At 59.0% G+C, this 17,254-nt stretch overlaps 1 protein-coding gene across 2 annotated transcripts; it reads left to right on the top strand.

Moving 5' to 3' along the window:
* Positions 1-5,287: 5,287 nt before the first annotated feature.
* DLL4 (delta like canonical Notch ligand 4) lies at positions 5,288-15,908 on the top strand. 2 transcript variants are annotated; one of them, XM_033435775.2, is made up of 12 exons: positions 5,288-5,793; positions 6,252-7,046; positions 7,158-7,427; positions 7,925-7,982; positions 8,768-9,031; positions 9,445-9,505; positions 9,594-9,724; positions 11,247-11,416; positions 11,600-11,819; positions 12,982-13,684; positions 14,175-14,283; positions 14,820-15,908. In XM_033435775.2, the coding sequence occupies exons 2-12, from the start codon at positions 6,981-6,983 to the stop codon at positions 14,823-14,825; spliced, it is 2,058 nt and encodes a 685-aa protein (XP_033291666.1). In that variant the 5' UTR covers positions 5,288-5,793; positions 6,252-6,980; the 3' UTR covers positions 14,826-15,908. The 2 variants fall into 2 exon arrangements, with proteins under 2 accessions (XP_033291666.1, XP_004274029.1); XM_004273981.3 differs by having other exon boundaries at positions 5,288-7,046.
* The last annotated feature ends 1,346 nt before the right edge of the window (positions 15,909-17,254 follow it).

Raw genomic sequence — 17,254 nt, 5'->3', positions numbered from 1 at the left:
ACTGCCCAAAAACCCCTCGGGGCTGAGAGGAGGCCCAGGTCCTGGTGCCTCTCAGGCCTCTCTGGATTTCTTCCTTGGGGACGGTCTAGACCTAAGGAGAATCCTCTGGGTGGGAGGTTCTTTGCTAATCACAGGCAAGGCAAGTTACTCATTAGCAAGCATCAACATGCAATTCTAATCAACTCCAGGGGAGAGTTCAACTTGGATTAACAACTGGAATACATAGTGTAGATACTGTCACAGGAAGTTCTCCCATATGTCTAACCTAAATCCTTCCTGCCACAACTGAAGCCCATTTCCTCTCATTCTGACTGTGGTGGGAGAAGGAGACAGCCGGTCACCATTCTCTGCTTAAGACCCATCACCTACTTGACCATGGCAGTCAGATTCCTCCTCAGCCTTCCTCAGGGAACAGTAACCTGCCTGCTCAGGCAGCTATTCACAGAACTGGCACGTGTCCCCGGTTTCTTTCTCTGTGCATGAGAGTACTGAAGCACAGCACTTCCTGGTTCTGCCCTGACCCTTCCTCCCAGGGAGGCTGCAGGGGACCATGGCCCATCTGAGTAATCCCCACTCCCAGGTTCTGGGGCCGCAGAGAGGGAGAAGTGTGACCCCATCCGCTATCTCTTACTTGCTTCAAGTCCTGGGTGGCAGCTGGGATCAGAGATCAGAGGTTGTGTGGAGAAATGAGGACAGGTCAGAGTTTCTTCCAGGAGATGGGTTGTTCAGCGGAGGAAGGTGAAGTGCACGCAAGGACCCAGAGACATGGAGGGGCCAGGTGCAGTGCTGGGCCTGGATGCTAAAGGGAGGCCAGAGCCAGAAGAGGGGAGTGAAGGCTGAGCAGGCAGGTGGGGCTGGAGAGAGCTTCCCACCTGTCAGAGTTTACAGAGAAGAGAGGTTTCAGGGACAGGTGAGCTGTATGCTGGGGAGGGGACAAGAACAGAGGACAGTGGAGGCTAGCACAGTCAGGGCAGAGGATGAGTGGATGAGAAGGAAGAAAATCCTTGGGGTAGAGAAACCAGTCCAAGATGGAGGACTGAGGGGGTGCCTGAACCTTTACTTTCAACTCAGGCTCCGCTCCCCCACCCCACCCTGTCCTTCAGTATGGCTGGCAGAAGGTTCTCTTTTGGCCCCATCGCTCTCAGCAATGCCTTTGCCCTGTGCCCTCTGTTCTCTAGCCCTGTAAGCCCTCTCAGAGTCCCCTCTGTCCTGAGAGACCGGGGCAGGAGGCAAGGGCAGGCTGGGCAAGGCCTGCAGCCTGAGGGTCTCCGCACAGAGGCCTCCCTGAGCCTTCTCTCCCTTCCCCTGGGCCTCCCTCCTCACTTGCTAGGGTGGGGACAGGAAGGAGCTAGGGAAGGGGAAGCCAGGGGCTCTGGGAAAGTTGCCGTGGAGGCTGCCCTAAACCCCGGACTCCTCTGTGGCTGGAAATACCCGCTGCGTGGCTCCTGGCCCTAGCTTTCCAGGTTTCCCCTGGGTTTGGCAAATGAAGCTGGGGAGGCTGCCGGGTCACCACCAATGAAGGCCCTTGCTTCCAGCCAGCAGGTCTCTACCCTGCCCCTCCACTCTCGCCTTCTCTTCTTCTAACCAGCACACAGGAGGCCTACGGAGCACTTCCTTCCTACACAGTTAAAAGAGGCTTCTCAGGTCAGGGGCCCTCAGCTGCTTCTCTCTTGGGCCCATGGTCTCTTCAGGCCAAAGCTGTTCTCACTGAGAAGGAGAGGGCTCAGTCCACAGCAGCTGCCTCAGCCTCAGGCACCATCTGCCCCGGCCTTCTGAGAAGGTAAAGGCGACAGAGTATGGGGCTAGCCCAGGCCCTCAGGCTCCTGGGAGCCTGGCAGAGAGAAGGTGGGAAGCTCTCCTGATCTCATGAGAAGGCAGAGCAGGCACTCTGACTCATGTTTAATGGTCTCACCCACTTGGACATCCTTTCCTTGGGACATTTGGGTCATCAATCATGAGCCATAAGCCAGTGGACAGCCCAGCCCAGTCTGTGTGCCCTCTTGGTGACGTGGGGAAGGCTGAGACCCTTGAGCTGCCAGGAGCCTCAATGACCAGGGCAGTTCAGAAGTTGACTTCTCCTCCTACATGCCTCTGCTCTGAAACATCACCGTGAAGGAGGAAGGGTGCCAGCTTGAGACCTACATTTGACTCTGGCTGGAGGGTCATCTGGCCATGGGCAATTGGTTCTTCCAAACCATCTCTTATCCAAACCCATTGTCAAAGCTCCAGTCTTCTCCTTCCAGTTGAGAACCGTGTCACAGCCTCTTCCCACAAAAGGCCCTTCACAGGGCCTTTAACAGTGGAGGTTTTCCAGTGTCCATCTCCTTTCCATGCCCCACCTAGCTTTCCTCTCTTTGTTTCCACCCTCTGCTCCTTTGCCTCATTCTTTGTAACTGTTTGCCTTCAGCTCTCCTTTTTCCTTTCTTTCCTCCTGGAACTCATTTGCAAATGCATAATCAGTCACCCTCCCAGGTGGCTATCATTATTATCCCCATTGCACATATGAGAAAACTGAGGTGTAGAGCTATAGTTAAATTACAAGTCCAAGACCCTAGGGTTGGGAAGTGCCAAGAGCCAGGTTTATGTCATGCTTATTCACTCGACTCAAGCAGAGGGTGGGGAGAGGCCCCATTCCATCTCAACCCTCCTGGGCTGCCTCGCGGAGATTCTTCACAACTCAGTGGCTATCAGCGCCAATGCCCCAGGTGCTACCCCTTCCTCCTTCTCACAGGGGCTCTCACATCTTATCATCAGCCACTGCATTCTGTTCCCCCTGTGAAGCCCCCAAATGAGTCTTCAAGGCCACCACCAAGTCATCATCTTCCTCTCTCCTCCACCAGCCTCAGGCCTGTCCTATGGGGAACCCACTCTGTCCCGCGGGAAAGACCCAGAGCAGGCAGTTCCTTGTAAGGCCTCCAGAGAGAGGTGAACGCGGCCCGGCGGGGCGCCGCCTGCCGAGCGGGAATCCCGGCCCTAACCGCTGGCGCCCCTCGAGGGGAGGGGCGAGGGCGGAGGTGGTTCTGCGGCGGCATCTGTCCCAGGCGGGCGGGAAGCTGCTGCATTAAATTGTAAAATCGATTTATTGACCGGCAGGTGCGAGCAGCGGCAGATGGAGAGTAGCGCTGCTGGGGCGCATCTGCGGGGAGCGACGGCATCGATCCTGGCCCCCCTCCGAAACCTGTCGGTCCCTGGTCCTTTCACGTCGGCTCGCTCCCAACTGCAGGGCCAAGGTCCGCGAAGCTGTGGAGCCCGAGCGGCTAGGGTAGCTCGCTGCGCGCCGCCCCCCTCCCCCGCCCGCCCTCGCCTGGCCTCAGGGCCCGGGCTGCGCCCCCACGGCTGCCAGGCCCTGCCAGCCCCACTGCCCCAGTTGGCATGCGGCGGGCCGGGCTGACGCGTGGCAGCGCCCTGCGGCAGATGAGGCACGCGCCGTCCTCATTTCAATGTGAATGGATCGAATGGAGCAGCCATGTGGCAGCAACAGTTTGCAAATCTCCCCGCCTTCTGTGCAGCTCCCCGGCCGCCACTCCCTGCACGTGGCCCCTTCCCCGCAGCGACCGCAGCGGCGCCCCTCAAGGCTTAAGCGCCCCGCCCTAGCCAGGCTAGCTCCCCCTCCCTTGGCCTGCCCGGCGGGCGCTGTAGCCCGGCCCCTATCGCGCTCCTACCTGGGTGCAGTTCGTCCCGCGGAGAACGCTGTCCCGGGGGTCGGGGTGCAAAATAGCGCTGGAGGCCGGGAAGATGCGACGGCAGCCCTGGGGAGGGCGCGTAGGCTACCAAGTGGGGGAGGGGCCCCGAGGCTCTGCTCGGCCCGAGTCGCACCCTAATCACCAGGGGTCAGCTCGGGTGCAAGGCTGAGAGACAACCTTTGCGCCTCCGGGCCCCAGGTGCGGGTTCTGCCTGCTGGGGGGCTGTATGCAGCGGCCAAACGGAGAGGACGGCCGAAGCCGAAGGCCCCTGGGGCGGAGGCTGTGGGCCTGCCTGAAGCCAGGCCTCGACCCTGTGGCTCCAGACGCTGGGCAGTGTTGCGGGTGCTCGTGGGGATGAGGATCTGTGGACCATCAGAGGGCCCACAGTTAGTCCGGGGAAGCCCAGGTTGGTGGGACCTTGCAATCATGCCCCCTCTCCAGGGCGTGGCCGAGCGTCTGCGGAGGCGTAGGTTCATCAGACGTCCACGTGGGTCCAATCCCACTGTGATTTGCGGCCTCTGATAGCCTCACAGCCTCATGTTCCTGGGGGCCCCCAGGACACGTGTTGGGTCTTTCCTTCCACAAGTCACGAGTGGGAGAAAAGTGGAGGAGCCCCAGTTGTGGAGCCTCCGCATTTCTATTCCCTGCCTGCAAAGCGACCCTCTCCTGCTCAGCAAATGTGGGCAAAGCTGGACCCCAGCAGGTTGGAGCGCTAGTGGGTAGTCAGGGCCAAGGGCGGCGTCCTAGAGTCTTAGGGGAGTAAATGAACTTCTGGGAAAGCACCGTATAGCAAATAGGTGCTTCAGGAATGCCTTTTGATGGTGAAGAGAATTTAACCCTTTCCCCCTACAGGTCAGAGGATTTCTATCTCTGGGATCCCTTTCAAGAATTCTTGACTCTGAGGGTAATGATGATACTTTTGTTTGGTCCTTGACTGTTTGCAAAGTGCTTTTGGGCACATCAGTCTGGATGTGTGTGAGGGATAGAGTGTTCCAGATCTACCAACACTGAACGAGATGTCTCCTGTGGGACTGGATGTCTCCCTTGAGGGTCAGGCAAGAGCCAGATCCAGAAAAGGAGCGAGTTTTTTATGAACTCCCAGGCCAGGATTTGGGGGTGGAAGCGGACAGAACTAGGTAGGGCTGGATGCCAGCTCAGAGGAAAGCGAGGGGCACTCTTTGGCACCCTAGGCAGGACTAAGGAATCCGTAGAGGATGGGCAGAGAACCCACTGGTCAGGATCGCTGGGAGGCAAGTCCTGGGCTCCTCCTCCCTCGGGCCTGGGGACTCCGCCTGTCCATAACCTACATTAACTCTGGAGCGCAGCCTGGGCCCATCTGCCGGCCCCCGCCCCACCTCGGTTCCCCACGCCAACCCGTTCGCGCCAGATGGTGGCTGGGAGGGGTGGCCGTGCGTGGGGGACCCCGGAGCCCGTCTCCTCACCTCACCCCTCCCCCAACCCACGCTCCCAACCTCTTGTTTCTCATGCTTCTCCCTCAATCCTTCACCACCACCAAGTTAAAAAAAAAAAAAAATCAGACCATGCTCGGCCTAGGCAGCTGTTGGGCTCCGAGCCGTGCCCCCCGCCCCCCGCAAGACTCCCCCGGGCCCGCGCCGCGTCCCTGCTCCCCCCAGCGCCGATCTTATCGCCCGACGACAGCCATCGCTGTGCGGGCGGGCTGACAGCTGAAGCCACAAGGCCCCCGCCGCCCTCAGCGTCGCGGAGAGAGACCGCTCCTCTGCACCCCCCGACACTGAGAGAAGCCGGCCCTCCCCGGTCTAAAGCCTCCGGGGATCACGCCGGTTCCGGGAAAGCAGCTGCACTGCCGCCGCTCGGAGAAGTGGGGCCACCCGGGGGAGCCGAGAAGGCGAGACGGGTGAAGCCGCCTGAAACCCATACGAGTCCGCGCGCCTCCAGTTCCACCCTACATTTTGCCCTATGAGGAGAGGACCCGGGTCTGCCCGGCCTCAGCCCCTGGACTCTCTGGTGGCTCGAGCCAACTCTGCAGTCAGGAGAGTTCCTCCCTGCTCCAACGGAGCGACAGGACGCGGGCCGAAGCTTGAGGCTGTTGGGGGGTGAAGGTGGGCTCTGGAGCTGAGGCTAAACCCAGGTGAGGAGAGGCGCTGAAGGCGGGGCCAGACCCTTATTACCATACAGCTGAGGACGCGCCCCCCTTCTTCTACCTCGGGGACCACGCCCTCCTACCCCCAGCACGGGTACCACGCGTCTGGGGACTGGCACGCGCGGAGCCCAGGCGGGAGGCAGAAGGGAGGAGGCACGCGCTGGACACGCCCCCCATAACTGGGGAGGGAGATGCCCACCAGGTGGAGGGGCCGAGCCCCCGAGTCTTAGATGCTTGGTCCCTCGCCTAGCACGGAGTGGCCACAGAGAGGTTAATGCGTCCTCTGGCTTCCCTGCTGCGCGCGGGGGGGGGGGCGGGGGGGTGGACGCTCACAGGTTGGGGGCCGACGACGCCAGGGCTCCCGAAGTTCCGGGAAGGTGAAGGAGACTGGAGTCCTTTAGCACTGGTTTCGCTTTCTGAGCTTAAGTTCTTTTTACCTTCTCCAGGGCTGCAGGTAACTAACGCCGGCCGTGGTCACACCGCCGACGGGGACTCCCCCCTGTCTCCGCCCCCACGACCATCCGGGAACCACTCGCTCACCTCCCGCCCCATTCCCCCTGGCCCTCCCCGTGTCCTCCCACTGCCGGGGTCTCGGCCTGTATCCACGCGATTGCGGAGAACTGGTCACCTCGGCACGCGCTGAGCTGGGGGACCCAGGGGCTGAGAGCGGCACAGAGGGGCGGGGACCTGTGCCTGACTGGCTGGCTGGGAGGGGGGAAGGCGGGGGCGGAGGCCCCCTCCGGGCGGTGCTGGGGCTGTAGCAGCTAGAGGCCCGAGGGGAGGGGAGAGTGACCACGAGTCTGAGTGACAGGCGGGTGAAGAGAGCAGCCAATATATATAAGGAAAGCTCCCGAGAGCGCAGGTTTCAGTAGCGGCGCTGAGCGCAGGCTGGGAACGCGAGGCCAAGAGCTGCAGCTCAAGCCGCCTCAGTGCAGTGTACCCGGACACTAGCCTGCTTACAGCCCCAGGATTAGTCCGAGGACACGTCCTCAGCGCGGCCGCCACCCAGCCGCCCTCACCTGGATTACCTACCGTGGCAGTTGGAGCGGAGCTAGCGAGAAGGAGAGGCGGGAGGAAAACCCCGAGCGGAGCCTGGCTTTTCAGGGACCCCTCTGGCGGTTGGACGCGCGGGAACGGTTCACAACCGGCGGGTGCAGAGAGCGACGCCCCAGGGAATGGCAGCCGCAACCCGTAGCGCCTCTGGCTGGGCGCTACTGCTGCTGGTGGCACTTTGGCAGGAGGTAACATCCCGCGTCCCCTCCGCCCCCTCCCACCGTGCCCTGGGCCTGAGCCCCTGGCGTCCACCGAGCTGACCGCTCTCCTTCTTCCTTCCCTCGGTCCCTGTGCAATAGCGCGCGGCCGGCTCTGGAGTCTTCCAGCTGCAGCTGCAGGAGTTTGCCAACGAGCGCGGCGTACTCGCCAGCGGGCGGCCGTGCGAACCCGGCTGCCGGACCTTCTTCCGCGTCTGCCTTAAGCACTTCCAGGCGGTCTTCTCACCCGGGCCCTGCACCTTCGGCAGCGTCTCCACGCCTGTGCTGGGCACCAACTCCTTCGCCGTCGGCGACGACAGTAGCGGCGGGGGACGCAACCCTCTCCAGCTGCCCTTCAATTTCACCTGGCCGGTGAGCACAGCCTGGGCGCCCGGGGAGGTCACGAAAGCCGAGAGAAGGGGTTTCCCTGGGACCAAAGCCTTCTCCTTAGATTGCCTCGCTCCCCTCCAATAAAAGGGGGGGGCACTCTCTTCTGATCCTTCTTTCCGACTCTCTCCTGGGACCTCACCCTCCTGTACGCTGTCACCAGTCTCTCTCTTCCCCGTTCTACGCTCCATCTTCTCCCAGCGCTAGGGATACGATTTTCATCACCTACAACCCCGGGGCGTGCTCCATCTCAGAAAGACTCCCGCGTACATTCCCTCATCCCTCAACTCTCCTCCTACCCGGGGTTGTCTCGCCTTCCTAGCTCGCGCGCGATGCTGAGTGCAGACCCGTTACATAGACCCGGGCGCAGTAACTGTATCCTGCAATTAGATTAATTAAACCGGCTGCCGAAAGGCACCCCCACCATCCCCTGTTCATCTCGCTCTCTCTGTCTTTCCCCGCCCCCTCCTTTCCGTTTCCAGGGTACCTTCTCACTCATCATTGAAGCTTGGCACGCGCCAGGAGACGACCTGCGGCCAGGTGAGTAGCTCGCTCCGCGGCCACAGGGGGGCGACACGGCGCAGCGCCGAAAGAGTTAATCTGTAATAGGCGGGGGAAGTGCGGGGTGGGGGCGTGGGGGGCAGGACGCTTAGCTAGGCCGGGAGCTGCGCCCCGCGCTGGACGCTCGGATTCCGCCCGCTGCCTGGACTCTGAGCACAATTGCGTTTCCTGCGGGTTATTTTTGGCGTGGGAACGCGGGGAGCACGGCGGTGAGAAAGGCCGAAGCTGCCAGCGCCGCTGACGGGCCCCTTCCTGTATTTTACACCTTTCTCGAATTCCGCTCCTTTGGAAAGGGAATAATGGCTTTGGGATGTTGTTCTGACACAGAGGAAAAGGATATTTCAGCAGCACAACAATTCTCACTTTGCAAAGGAAAAAGAAAAGCATTACCCATCTCTGAGGGCAGAACCCCTGAATGGGCACCAGAGGACCCCTTGCTCCCAGGGTCCTCAAAGGCCTGGAGAGCTTTTCTTTTTCTTTTTTCTCCCCCCCCCACCCGCATTTTGACCTCTTTTCCTCTTTCCCCTGCCTATCTGCCTCCAGAACATTGGGATATCTTAACATCCTTCTATTGTCCCCTTTTTGAATGGTATCAGGCCCTCTGCACATGCACACACAGAGCAGCTAAGCAGTGGGACACTTGGGTTCCTCTGGCCTGCGTTTGCTGGCAGGTGGGGTCATCTGGACAACTGGTTTGATCCAGCAGTTGCTGGCACTCTTGGGGACTGGCTGCCCTTCCTTGACCTGGCCCTCTGCCCCTTCAGAGGCCTTGCCACCAGACGCGCTCATCAGCAAGATCACCATCCAGGGCTCCCTAGCTGTGGGCCAGAACTGGTTACCGGATGAGCAGACCAGCCCTCTCACAAGGCTGCGCTACTCTTACCGGGTCATCTGCAGTGACAACTACTATGGGGACAGCTGCTCACGGCTATGCAAGAAGCGCAATGACCACTTCGGCCACTACGTGTGCCAGCCAGATGGCAGCCTGTCCTGCCTGCCCGGCTGGACTGGGGAGTACTGCGAACAGCGTAAGCAGCCAAGCTCCCACCTGCCTGGAGGGGGGTCCCCGGAACAAACACAGTGGCATCTTTTCGGCTGCAGCCCGCCTCCCTTGGAGAGCGGGTCTGGGCTGTCCACTAACTGGGCCTCAGTAACAGCTGGGGATGCGTAGGATGGGCTTGGACTCTGCCCTCCCTCTTCTCAGTGCTCCTCCCCATGGTGCTAAAGCCCACAGAGACCCCATAATTGCATTCCATCCAGCCTGGATTCTCCTTCCCTGTGCCATCATTTCTCTTTAAGACATCCATGGCTCCTCTGGGAAGCCAGGAGTGGGAATTGAGCCCAGGAGAGCTGGGGGGCACCCCCAGGGCCAGGAGAGGGAGAGTGGGACTTCAGAGTCATTGTCATCCCACCCTCACCCAGTGCCGCCTTCTCTCCTCAGCTGTCTGTCTTTCGGGCTGTCATGAACAGAATGGCTACTGCAGCAAGCCAGCAGAGTGCATGTGAGTAGTGGACAGGAAGCGGTGACGGGGGGGAGCCATCCCCTGTCCAGGCCCTCACCTCACCCTCAGCTTCTCTTTTGTTCTACAGCTGCCGCCCAGGCTGGCAGGGCCGCCTGTGCAACGAATGCATCCCCCACAACGGCTGTCGCCATGGCACCTGCAGCACCCCCTGGCAATGCACTTGTGATGAGGGGTGGGGAGGCCTATTCTGTGACCAAGGTGAGTCAGGGCAAAGAGAGGGGACGGAGAGCTGGGCAGGGCATGGGAACAGAGTTGTCACCTGGACCCTTCCTACTCGATGACTGCTGAGTCGGCTTTCCCATTATCCTTCAAGGAGCTTGGGACTGTAAGGATCTTAACAACTGGCTTAGAACGAGATGGTGGGTCCTTCTTCCTTAGGTGCTGGGGAGGAAGGGTGGCTGGAGAAGCCAGGAGGGTGACAAGTTGGCAGCCTGAAGGTTGCACTCATAAATTCCAGCAAGGCCAGAGAGAGGGATGCCGGGCTCAGTTCCTCTTTCTACCTTGTAGTTACCTATTAACCCCCTAAGTGTTTGCTTACCTACCAGAGCTGTTTGAGCAGCTCTCCCCTAAACAGCTGTCTGGTGGGGTGTGCCCACTGGCTGCCCTGAGGCTGTGGGTGAGCTGGGCCTCTGGGCGGAGTGACATCTAACCGCCTTCTCGGTGGGGCAGAAACGGCCTCCCTTGTTTCCCCCAGTAGCACTTGCCAGGCAGCTGCCCAAGCCCACACTGTCTTCCTGGTGTTCAGGGGGCTGGTCACTCTTCTGGCTGCACTGGGGTCTGCCAGCCCCAATGATGGGGGAGGGGGCCTTTTTTCCTTCATCCTCATAGCCAGCTGCAGCACGTGCCTCCCATTTTCAGGGTCAAATGGGGTGACTGCTGCCATGGAGACACCAGCACAGGCCTGGGTAGGGTGGGCAGGACGCTTGCCAGGATAGAAAGGACTTGCCTGGGCCCTGACTTGCTGGCAACAAGGGGCTTGGAATTCAGCCCCTGTATTCTTCGTATGTGTGTGTGTGTGTCACTTTCTACCCCACTGCAATCCCCCCAAACACACACACACACACACACACACACACACACACACACCTGGTTCCTGCCCTCTCTCTTTCCTCTCCCCACATTTGCTCCCAGGTGACACAGTCATATACTCATCTTATTCAAACAGAGCCCTTACAGTCCCTGTATTTGCTCTGTCTGGTTTTCCCTCCCTGTCCTTCCCAAATAAGAAAACAAATACTTATATTTCAAAATACCCTCGTAACGCATTTCGCTTTAAAAAACGCCTGGCAACCACTTATCGTGGCTCTCGCCTCCCCTCTACTCTTTCCACCTGTTAAAATTGTAGCCCGTTTCCAGGCTTACCTCAGCTGCCCCTCCTCCACGAGGCCTTTTCTGACTTCCTCTTCAACATGTGGTCTTGCTGTGCCTCCTTTTTTTACCTTTATTCTCCCCTGGCTGCAGTGCTTGTGAGCTTACCTTTGGGCAGTTAACTGTGTCCAACTGTGTTTTTTCAACTTTGATTGATGGTACGCCTCAGATGTGGTTCTAGGTGCTTCAATATACCCGATTTCACTGGGGGAAGAGGAAGGGTATTTGGGCCCGGAAGACTTTGAGTTGAACCCTCTGGGCCAAACATGGACAGTGAACTTGCACCCCCAGGAGCCTGGAGGTTGGGACCACTCTTTGGCTCTGCTCAGCCGGTCGGTTCCTGTCTCCGCAGATCTCAACTACTGCACCCATCATTCCCCGTGCAAGAATGGGGCGACGTGCTCCAACAGTGGGCAGCGGAGCTATACCTGCACCTGTCGCCCAGGCTACACTGGCGTGGACTGTGAGCTGGAGCTCAGCGAGTGTGACAGCAACCCCTGTCGCAATGGAGGCAGCTGTAAGGTGAGGCCTAGGCCAACGCAGGAAGGCAGAGTTCTGGCCAGGCGACGCCCAGGCATCCCCTCCCCAGGCGGCCAGTGGATGTGCACCCATGGGCAGGCATTGTGGGCAGGTGGGGCCTAGCCCCCCGCCAGGAATCCCTGCCCCCAAGGGTCTGACTTTGGCCCCTTTCTGCTCTCTTTCCAGGACCAGGAGGACAGCTACCGCTGCCTGTGTCCCCCGGGCTACTATGGCCTGCACTGCGAACACAGCACCTTGAGTTGTGCCGACTCTCCCTGCTTCAATGGGGGCTCCTGTCGGGAGCGCAACCAGGGGACCAGCTATGCCTGTGAATGTCCCCCCAACTTCACTGGCTCCAACTGCGAGAAGAAAGTGGACAGGTGTACCAGCAATCCGTGTGCCAATGGTGCGTCCTGTTGCCTTGCTAACCTGGTGGACTGGCCCTGGGGCCAAGAGAACTTTCTGGTGAGGGAGGATCAAGAGAGGGGAGAGGCCTTGTCTGTCACTCTGGGCGGGCTGAGACGGATCCCCATCTGCTCCGGATGGTGAAGAGCTTGCTTGATCATCTGGGTGGCTTTGGAAGAGGAGCAGGTTAGCAGTGGGTGCAGGCCTTTGGAAATGGAGCAGTATGCACCCTGCCTGGCTTCCATTCCTATTCCCATGTCCTGACCTGACTGGGGCAGCCTCTGACCCTCCCCAGGAAGTCCTGGGCTAGAGAGAGGGACCTTGGAGGCCTCATGTCCCTCCTTGAAAGAGGCTAGCACGGTGAGGGCCCTGCTCCTGGAGGCCTCACCTCTCCCCACGGCTACAGTGAGCCTGGCACAGCATAAGGCGTCTGGAATGTTCAGCATTTTGGGGGGCACCAAGCATGTTGGTTATCTTTGTCTCCTTGGCCTTCTGGTGACCCTCTGTGAGGCAGGCAGACAGCACCGTGCAGGAGAGAAGCCTTAGGAGCTGCGGAGGGATTGGAAGGGCTGAGATGGAATCTGCTCTCTGGCTAATCACTTAGTTAACTCCCCGGAGCCAGTTTCTTCATCACTGAATGGGAAAATATAGAACCCGTCCTCTGTCTTTCATGTTGTGAAGGTTAAATGAAACAATAATAGATCTATCTGAGCATTTACTGTACACCAGGCATGTGCTCCTGCCTTCACGCATCACCTTACCTAACCTTCAGAGATCTCCTATAGAGGAGACAGCATTCTACTCCAATTTAACAAATGAGGAAATGAGGCTAGAAATAAAATAAAGCAACGGGTGCCAAATCCCCAGCTAGAGAGAGACAGCTGCGATTCAAACCCAAGCATACCTGTTCGATTCTACTGTAAAGCTCTGTAAGATGCTGGTAGTTCTTATACACGAGCCCACTGAGGCGTAGAGGACCAGGCTCACCCTCAACTGCAGGTCTCCTGACTCTTTGTGCAGAGCTCTCTGTAGTGGGATCTGTGAATGCCGGCCGAGTTCCTGGATGACCTTGGTTCCTGGGATGGGGCACCCTCTGCACCAGGGGGTGGGAGTGGGGTGGGGTCCAAGGAGGTTGCTGACTTGTGGCCCATGTGTACCCACAGGGGGCCAGTGCCTGAACCGAGGTCCGAACCGCATGTGCCGCTGCCGTCCTGGATTCACAGGCGCCCACTGTGAAATCCACATCAGCGACTGTGCTCGCAGCCCTTGTGTCCATGGCGGCACTTGCCGCAACCTGGAGAACGGGTTCGCGTGCACCTGCCCTGCTGGCTTCTCTGGCCGGCGCTGCGAGGTGCGGATGCCCACCGACGCCTGTGCCTCGGGACCCTGCTTCAACGGGGCCACCTGCTACGCCAGCCTCCCCCCGGACAACTTCGTCTGCAACTGCCCCTACGGCTTTGTGGGCAGCCGCTGCGAGTTCCCCATGAGCATGCCCCCCAGCTTCCCCTGGGTGGCCGTCTCCCTGGGCGTGGGACTGGTGGTGCTGCTGGTGCTACTGTGCATGGTGGCAGTGGCGGTGCGGCAGCTGCGGCTCAGGCGGCCTGACGACGGCAGCAGGGAGGCCATGAACAACCTGTCGGACTTCCAGAAGGACAACCTGATCCCCGCCGCCCAGCTCAAGAACACAAACCAGAAGAAGGAGCTGGAAGTGGACTGTGGCCTGGACAAGTCCAACTGTGGCAAACAACAGAACCACACATTGGACTATAATCTGGCCCCAGGACCCCTGGGGCGGGGGATCCTGCCCGGGAAGTATCCCCACAGTGACAAGAGCTTAGGGGAGAAGGCGCCACTGCGGATACACAGGTGAGCGGCACCCAGAGGCCCAGGGCTCACCAGGGACCCCGTCACGGTACTGCCTGGGCTCCCCCAGGACAGGTGGGAGCTTTTAAGCAAACAGGGGGCTCTTGCTGCTGACAGGAGGATGCTCCAACAAGATTTCTGCCAGGCTCCCTTTGTCCCTCCTTCCCATTCACTCATTCATTCATTCACAAATGTCAAGTGTCCACACTGTGTCACTTGTGACCCCCATCTTCCCACGGCATGGCTTGCCTCCGGTGGCAAACTGGCCTTTTCCAGGCCTGAGACCCTCTGGGAAGGTTGGGGTCCTGTGGCTCTCTTAAGGCCTGTAGCTAACTGCCTGCCAGGCTAGCACTGGGCATCCCTAGTCCCCGTGTCTTCTCCCAGAGTCACCTCTGCCAGTTCCCTTTGGCTCTCTGGGGTCCAGGTTAGCGCCCCACCTCCCTCCAGCCCTCTCTTCATCTCTCCCTCACCGGCCTGTCTTGTGTTCCCTCAGTGAAAGGCCAGAGTGTCGGATATCAGCGATATGCTCCCCCAGGGACTCCATGTACCAGTCTGTGTGTTTGATATCAGAAGAGAGGAACGAATGTGTCATTGCCACAGAGGTGAGTGCTAGGCTGTCCTTCCCTTCTAGCATGTTCCCTCCTGCCTTTAGGGGGTGAGAAAGTGGTCCAGTTACTCTTGACCTTAGGGGCCGCTCCTGAAGGGTGGGTCGGAACCCCTCCTTGGCAGGCTGGGTTCAGTGGCTCTCGGATCCCTGCTGGCCTCGTTGCCACAGAGGGTGTGAAACAGGAGCCGTGGTGGTGAGCCAGCCCCGTCTCTTCCTGCTGTGTTAGTGCTGGGCTGGGCGGCCATGGCACCCGGCCAGCTCCCAGGCGCTGCTTCCCAGCTGCTGGTGGGTGAGGGTGGTTGCCTTGTGCCCCTCCTGCCCCTTGCTCACTGGCTTCCTTCACTGGCCCACCTCATGAGCACTGTCTTCCAGGCATGTGTATGTGTTGGGGCAGAAGACTGGGAGGGCTTTCCCACCTCCTCTTCACCCCACCTGCCTCACTGGCTTCTCTCAGGGAGTCCCAGGGCAGCCATGGAGGGAGTGCTTGTACCCCAGGGTAACCCACTTTCGTGCTCTCCACATGCTCCCCAGGTATAAGGCAGGAGCCTCCCCAGGACATCCCAGCTTCGCCCCAGCAGCTGGACCTTCCTTCTGCATTGTTTACATTGCATCCTGGATGGGACATTTTTTAATATGCAACGTGCTGCTCTCAGGAGGAAGAGGGAATGGCATGAACTGGACAGACTGTGAACTTGCCAAGAGATGCAGTACCCTTCCACATCTTTGGGTGTCTGTCTGGCATCAGATTGGCAGCCACGCCAGCCAGGGGAACAGAGGAGAGGAGAGGTGCCACTTGGACCCGCCCTGCCAGCAGTGGCCTTCAGAGGGCTCCTTTGGGGCTCTGGCCTATTTTCCAGAGAGAGTGGCAGTGGCCCCGTGGGGCCCGGAGCTGCTGTGGCCTCCACTGGCATCTGTGTTTCCGAAAGTGCCTTGGACCAGGCTCCATGGCGACAGCTGGGTCCAAATCAGAGAGGAGAGAGGAGGCCAGTAAGGGCAGGGCCGTCTGTGGGCCAGGAAACCATCTGGTTCAGCTCTTGGCAGGAGTGTCCCTGCAGGTGAGGTGAGCGCCCCGAGAGGAGCGGGAGAAGCATTTTCTGCCCGTGCCTCCAGCCGCTGCACGTGGGCCTCGCTCCTAACACCATCCCTGCCTCTCCCTGGCCCAGGCTCTCTGGGGAAGGATACTGGTAAGCCTTACCTGGCTTCCACAGCCTCTGGCCCTGGGTGCCTTGGGCTCCTGTGAGCAGATAGGTGGAGGGCCTGCCCCTCTTCCCAGCCAGAGGCAACAGGCCTAACTGGGGAGCTCAGGGCAGTGATGATGGAAATTCCAGTGAGGGAGAAATTGGGTGCTGTCGCCACCTAGGACCTTTCCTCCCTCAAGCCCATTCCCAAGGCCTCGAGCCTGGGCTCTGCCCACACCCACTACTGCCCCCAGACTACCCTTGAAGCCGATCTTCAGAAATCAATAATATGAGTTTTTATTTTGTTTTTTTTTTTTTTGTAGTTTATTTTGGAGTCTAGTATTTCGATAATTTAAGAATCAGAAGCACTGACCTTTCTACATTTTATAACATTATTTTGTATATAATGTGTATTTATAATATGGAACAGATGTGTACAGGAGTTTAGTATTTCTTGGGTCCTGTCTTTGTGATGGCAGAGTGGGAATCCTTCTGACTCCCCTTCTCATATTGCTGCCGGCTGCCCCCCACACCCCTGGCACCTGGGAGCACTTGGACTTGGCCTACTGTGCTCTAGGCCCTTGTCCTCTTCTAGTTCTTGGGGAACCTGGCCTCACCCATTTAGTCCCCAGCCTGGGCCAGCCTCCTCTGTCTTATGGCTTGAGGTTGGCTGCAGCCCCCCTTCCCCCTCATGCTCCCACCATTCCTTGGGGGTTATGCCCCCTTAACCTGAATCTATCCCGCTTTTCTCCCTTCAAGTCTGAAAAAGCTTACGGACACCCTAGTCAGCCTGGGGGATACAGGAATTTGGGGGAAGGAGACAAACCTGCCTGTTTTCCTCTTTTCAAAAGGATTCTCTTGTCAGAGAGCGGGGTCTCTGACCATGATGACATCTGGGCTCTTCCTCCTGCTATTGCAGGGTTTTAGATGGACTGGCACCCTGCTCATTTTTAAGCCCCGGCAGGGCACTGGTCTTTGTGCCAGGGGGATCTGCCTTGGGTCTGTCCTCCTTGCAGCTGGGCAAGAGAGCTGGCTCTGGGCGCCTGGTCTGCCTGGAGCTGCTAGAGTTGATTGAAGACGGTAGAGAGGGGAGGAGGAAGAAGAGGGAGGCTTCCCTGAGCCCGGGTTTCTCTGGCTGAGGCACTACTGAGAGAGTTTCCAGTCTCTACTTCATGGCTAGCTTCCTCTAAGGCGTAAGATGGTCCCTAGGGTGTCACAGTCTTCTCTCTACAGTCACAAAAATACTCCATGGAGAACAAGTGATGAAAAAATGAGCCATCGACAGAAAGCTGAGCAGATGCTCCCAGCTCTCAGCCCATCCAGTAAAGCAAAACAGACCCAGCAGATGCCCCCAGTGGAGTCCAAGTATATGCAGCGCTACTTGCCTCCCTTTTCCTTTCTCCCTGACACATAGAGCATGTCCACCCCTAATCTGGGTGCTTATGCCAGAGACAAGGGAGCAAGAGACCTAGGCTCATCCACACTCACCCAAGTGCACACGTTCCACGCCTCACCCATTGCTCCCTGTTCCCCTCACTGCACACACAGGGTATCAAACAGGAAAGCATTCAGGGAACCGTTCCCACAGCCTGAGCCGGCAGCAGGGGGAAGAACAACACGACCTCACTCTTCCTGCCCAAAATGAAACAGGAAAGCAGCTCCCGGGCCCTGGGGGGCGGGGGAAACTGGGCTGGGACACGAAGGCGAGATGACGAGGCTCCCATGTGGGGGACAGGTAGGACACCCGCGGGCCTGCACGTCCACACCACCAGGCTGTGCTGGGCTACA

The sequence above is a fragment of the Orcinus orca genome, chromosome 2, assembly GCF_937001465.1.
Source record: "Orcinus orca chromosome 2, mOrcOrc1.1, whole genome shotgun sequence".
In the NCBI taxonomy this organism is placed as follows: Eukaryota; Metazoa; Chordata; class Mammalia; order Artiodactyla; family Delphinidae; genus Orcinus; species Orcinus orca.
The sequence above is the reverse complement of the archived record's forward strand: the minus strand, read 5'-3'. Positions and strand labels throughout refer to the sequence as shown.

Bases quoted from the DNA above. Each gene is read 5' to 3' on its own strand.
- DLL4 (XM_033435775.2), top strand. From the start codon at position 6,981: ATGGCAGCCGCAACCCGTAGCGCCTCTGGCTGGGCGCTACTGCTGCTG. The intron at 11,417-11,599 runs GTGAGGCCTAGG...CTCTCTTTCCAG, and splicing joins GCAATGGAGGCAGCTGTAAG to GACCAGGAGGACAGCTACCG. The intron at 13,685-14,174 runs GTGAGCGGCACC...GTGTTCCCTCAG, and splicing joins GCGCCACTGCGGATACACAG to TGAAAGGCCAGAGTGTCGGA.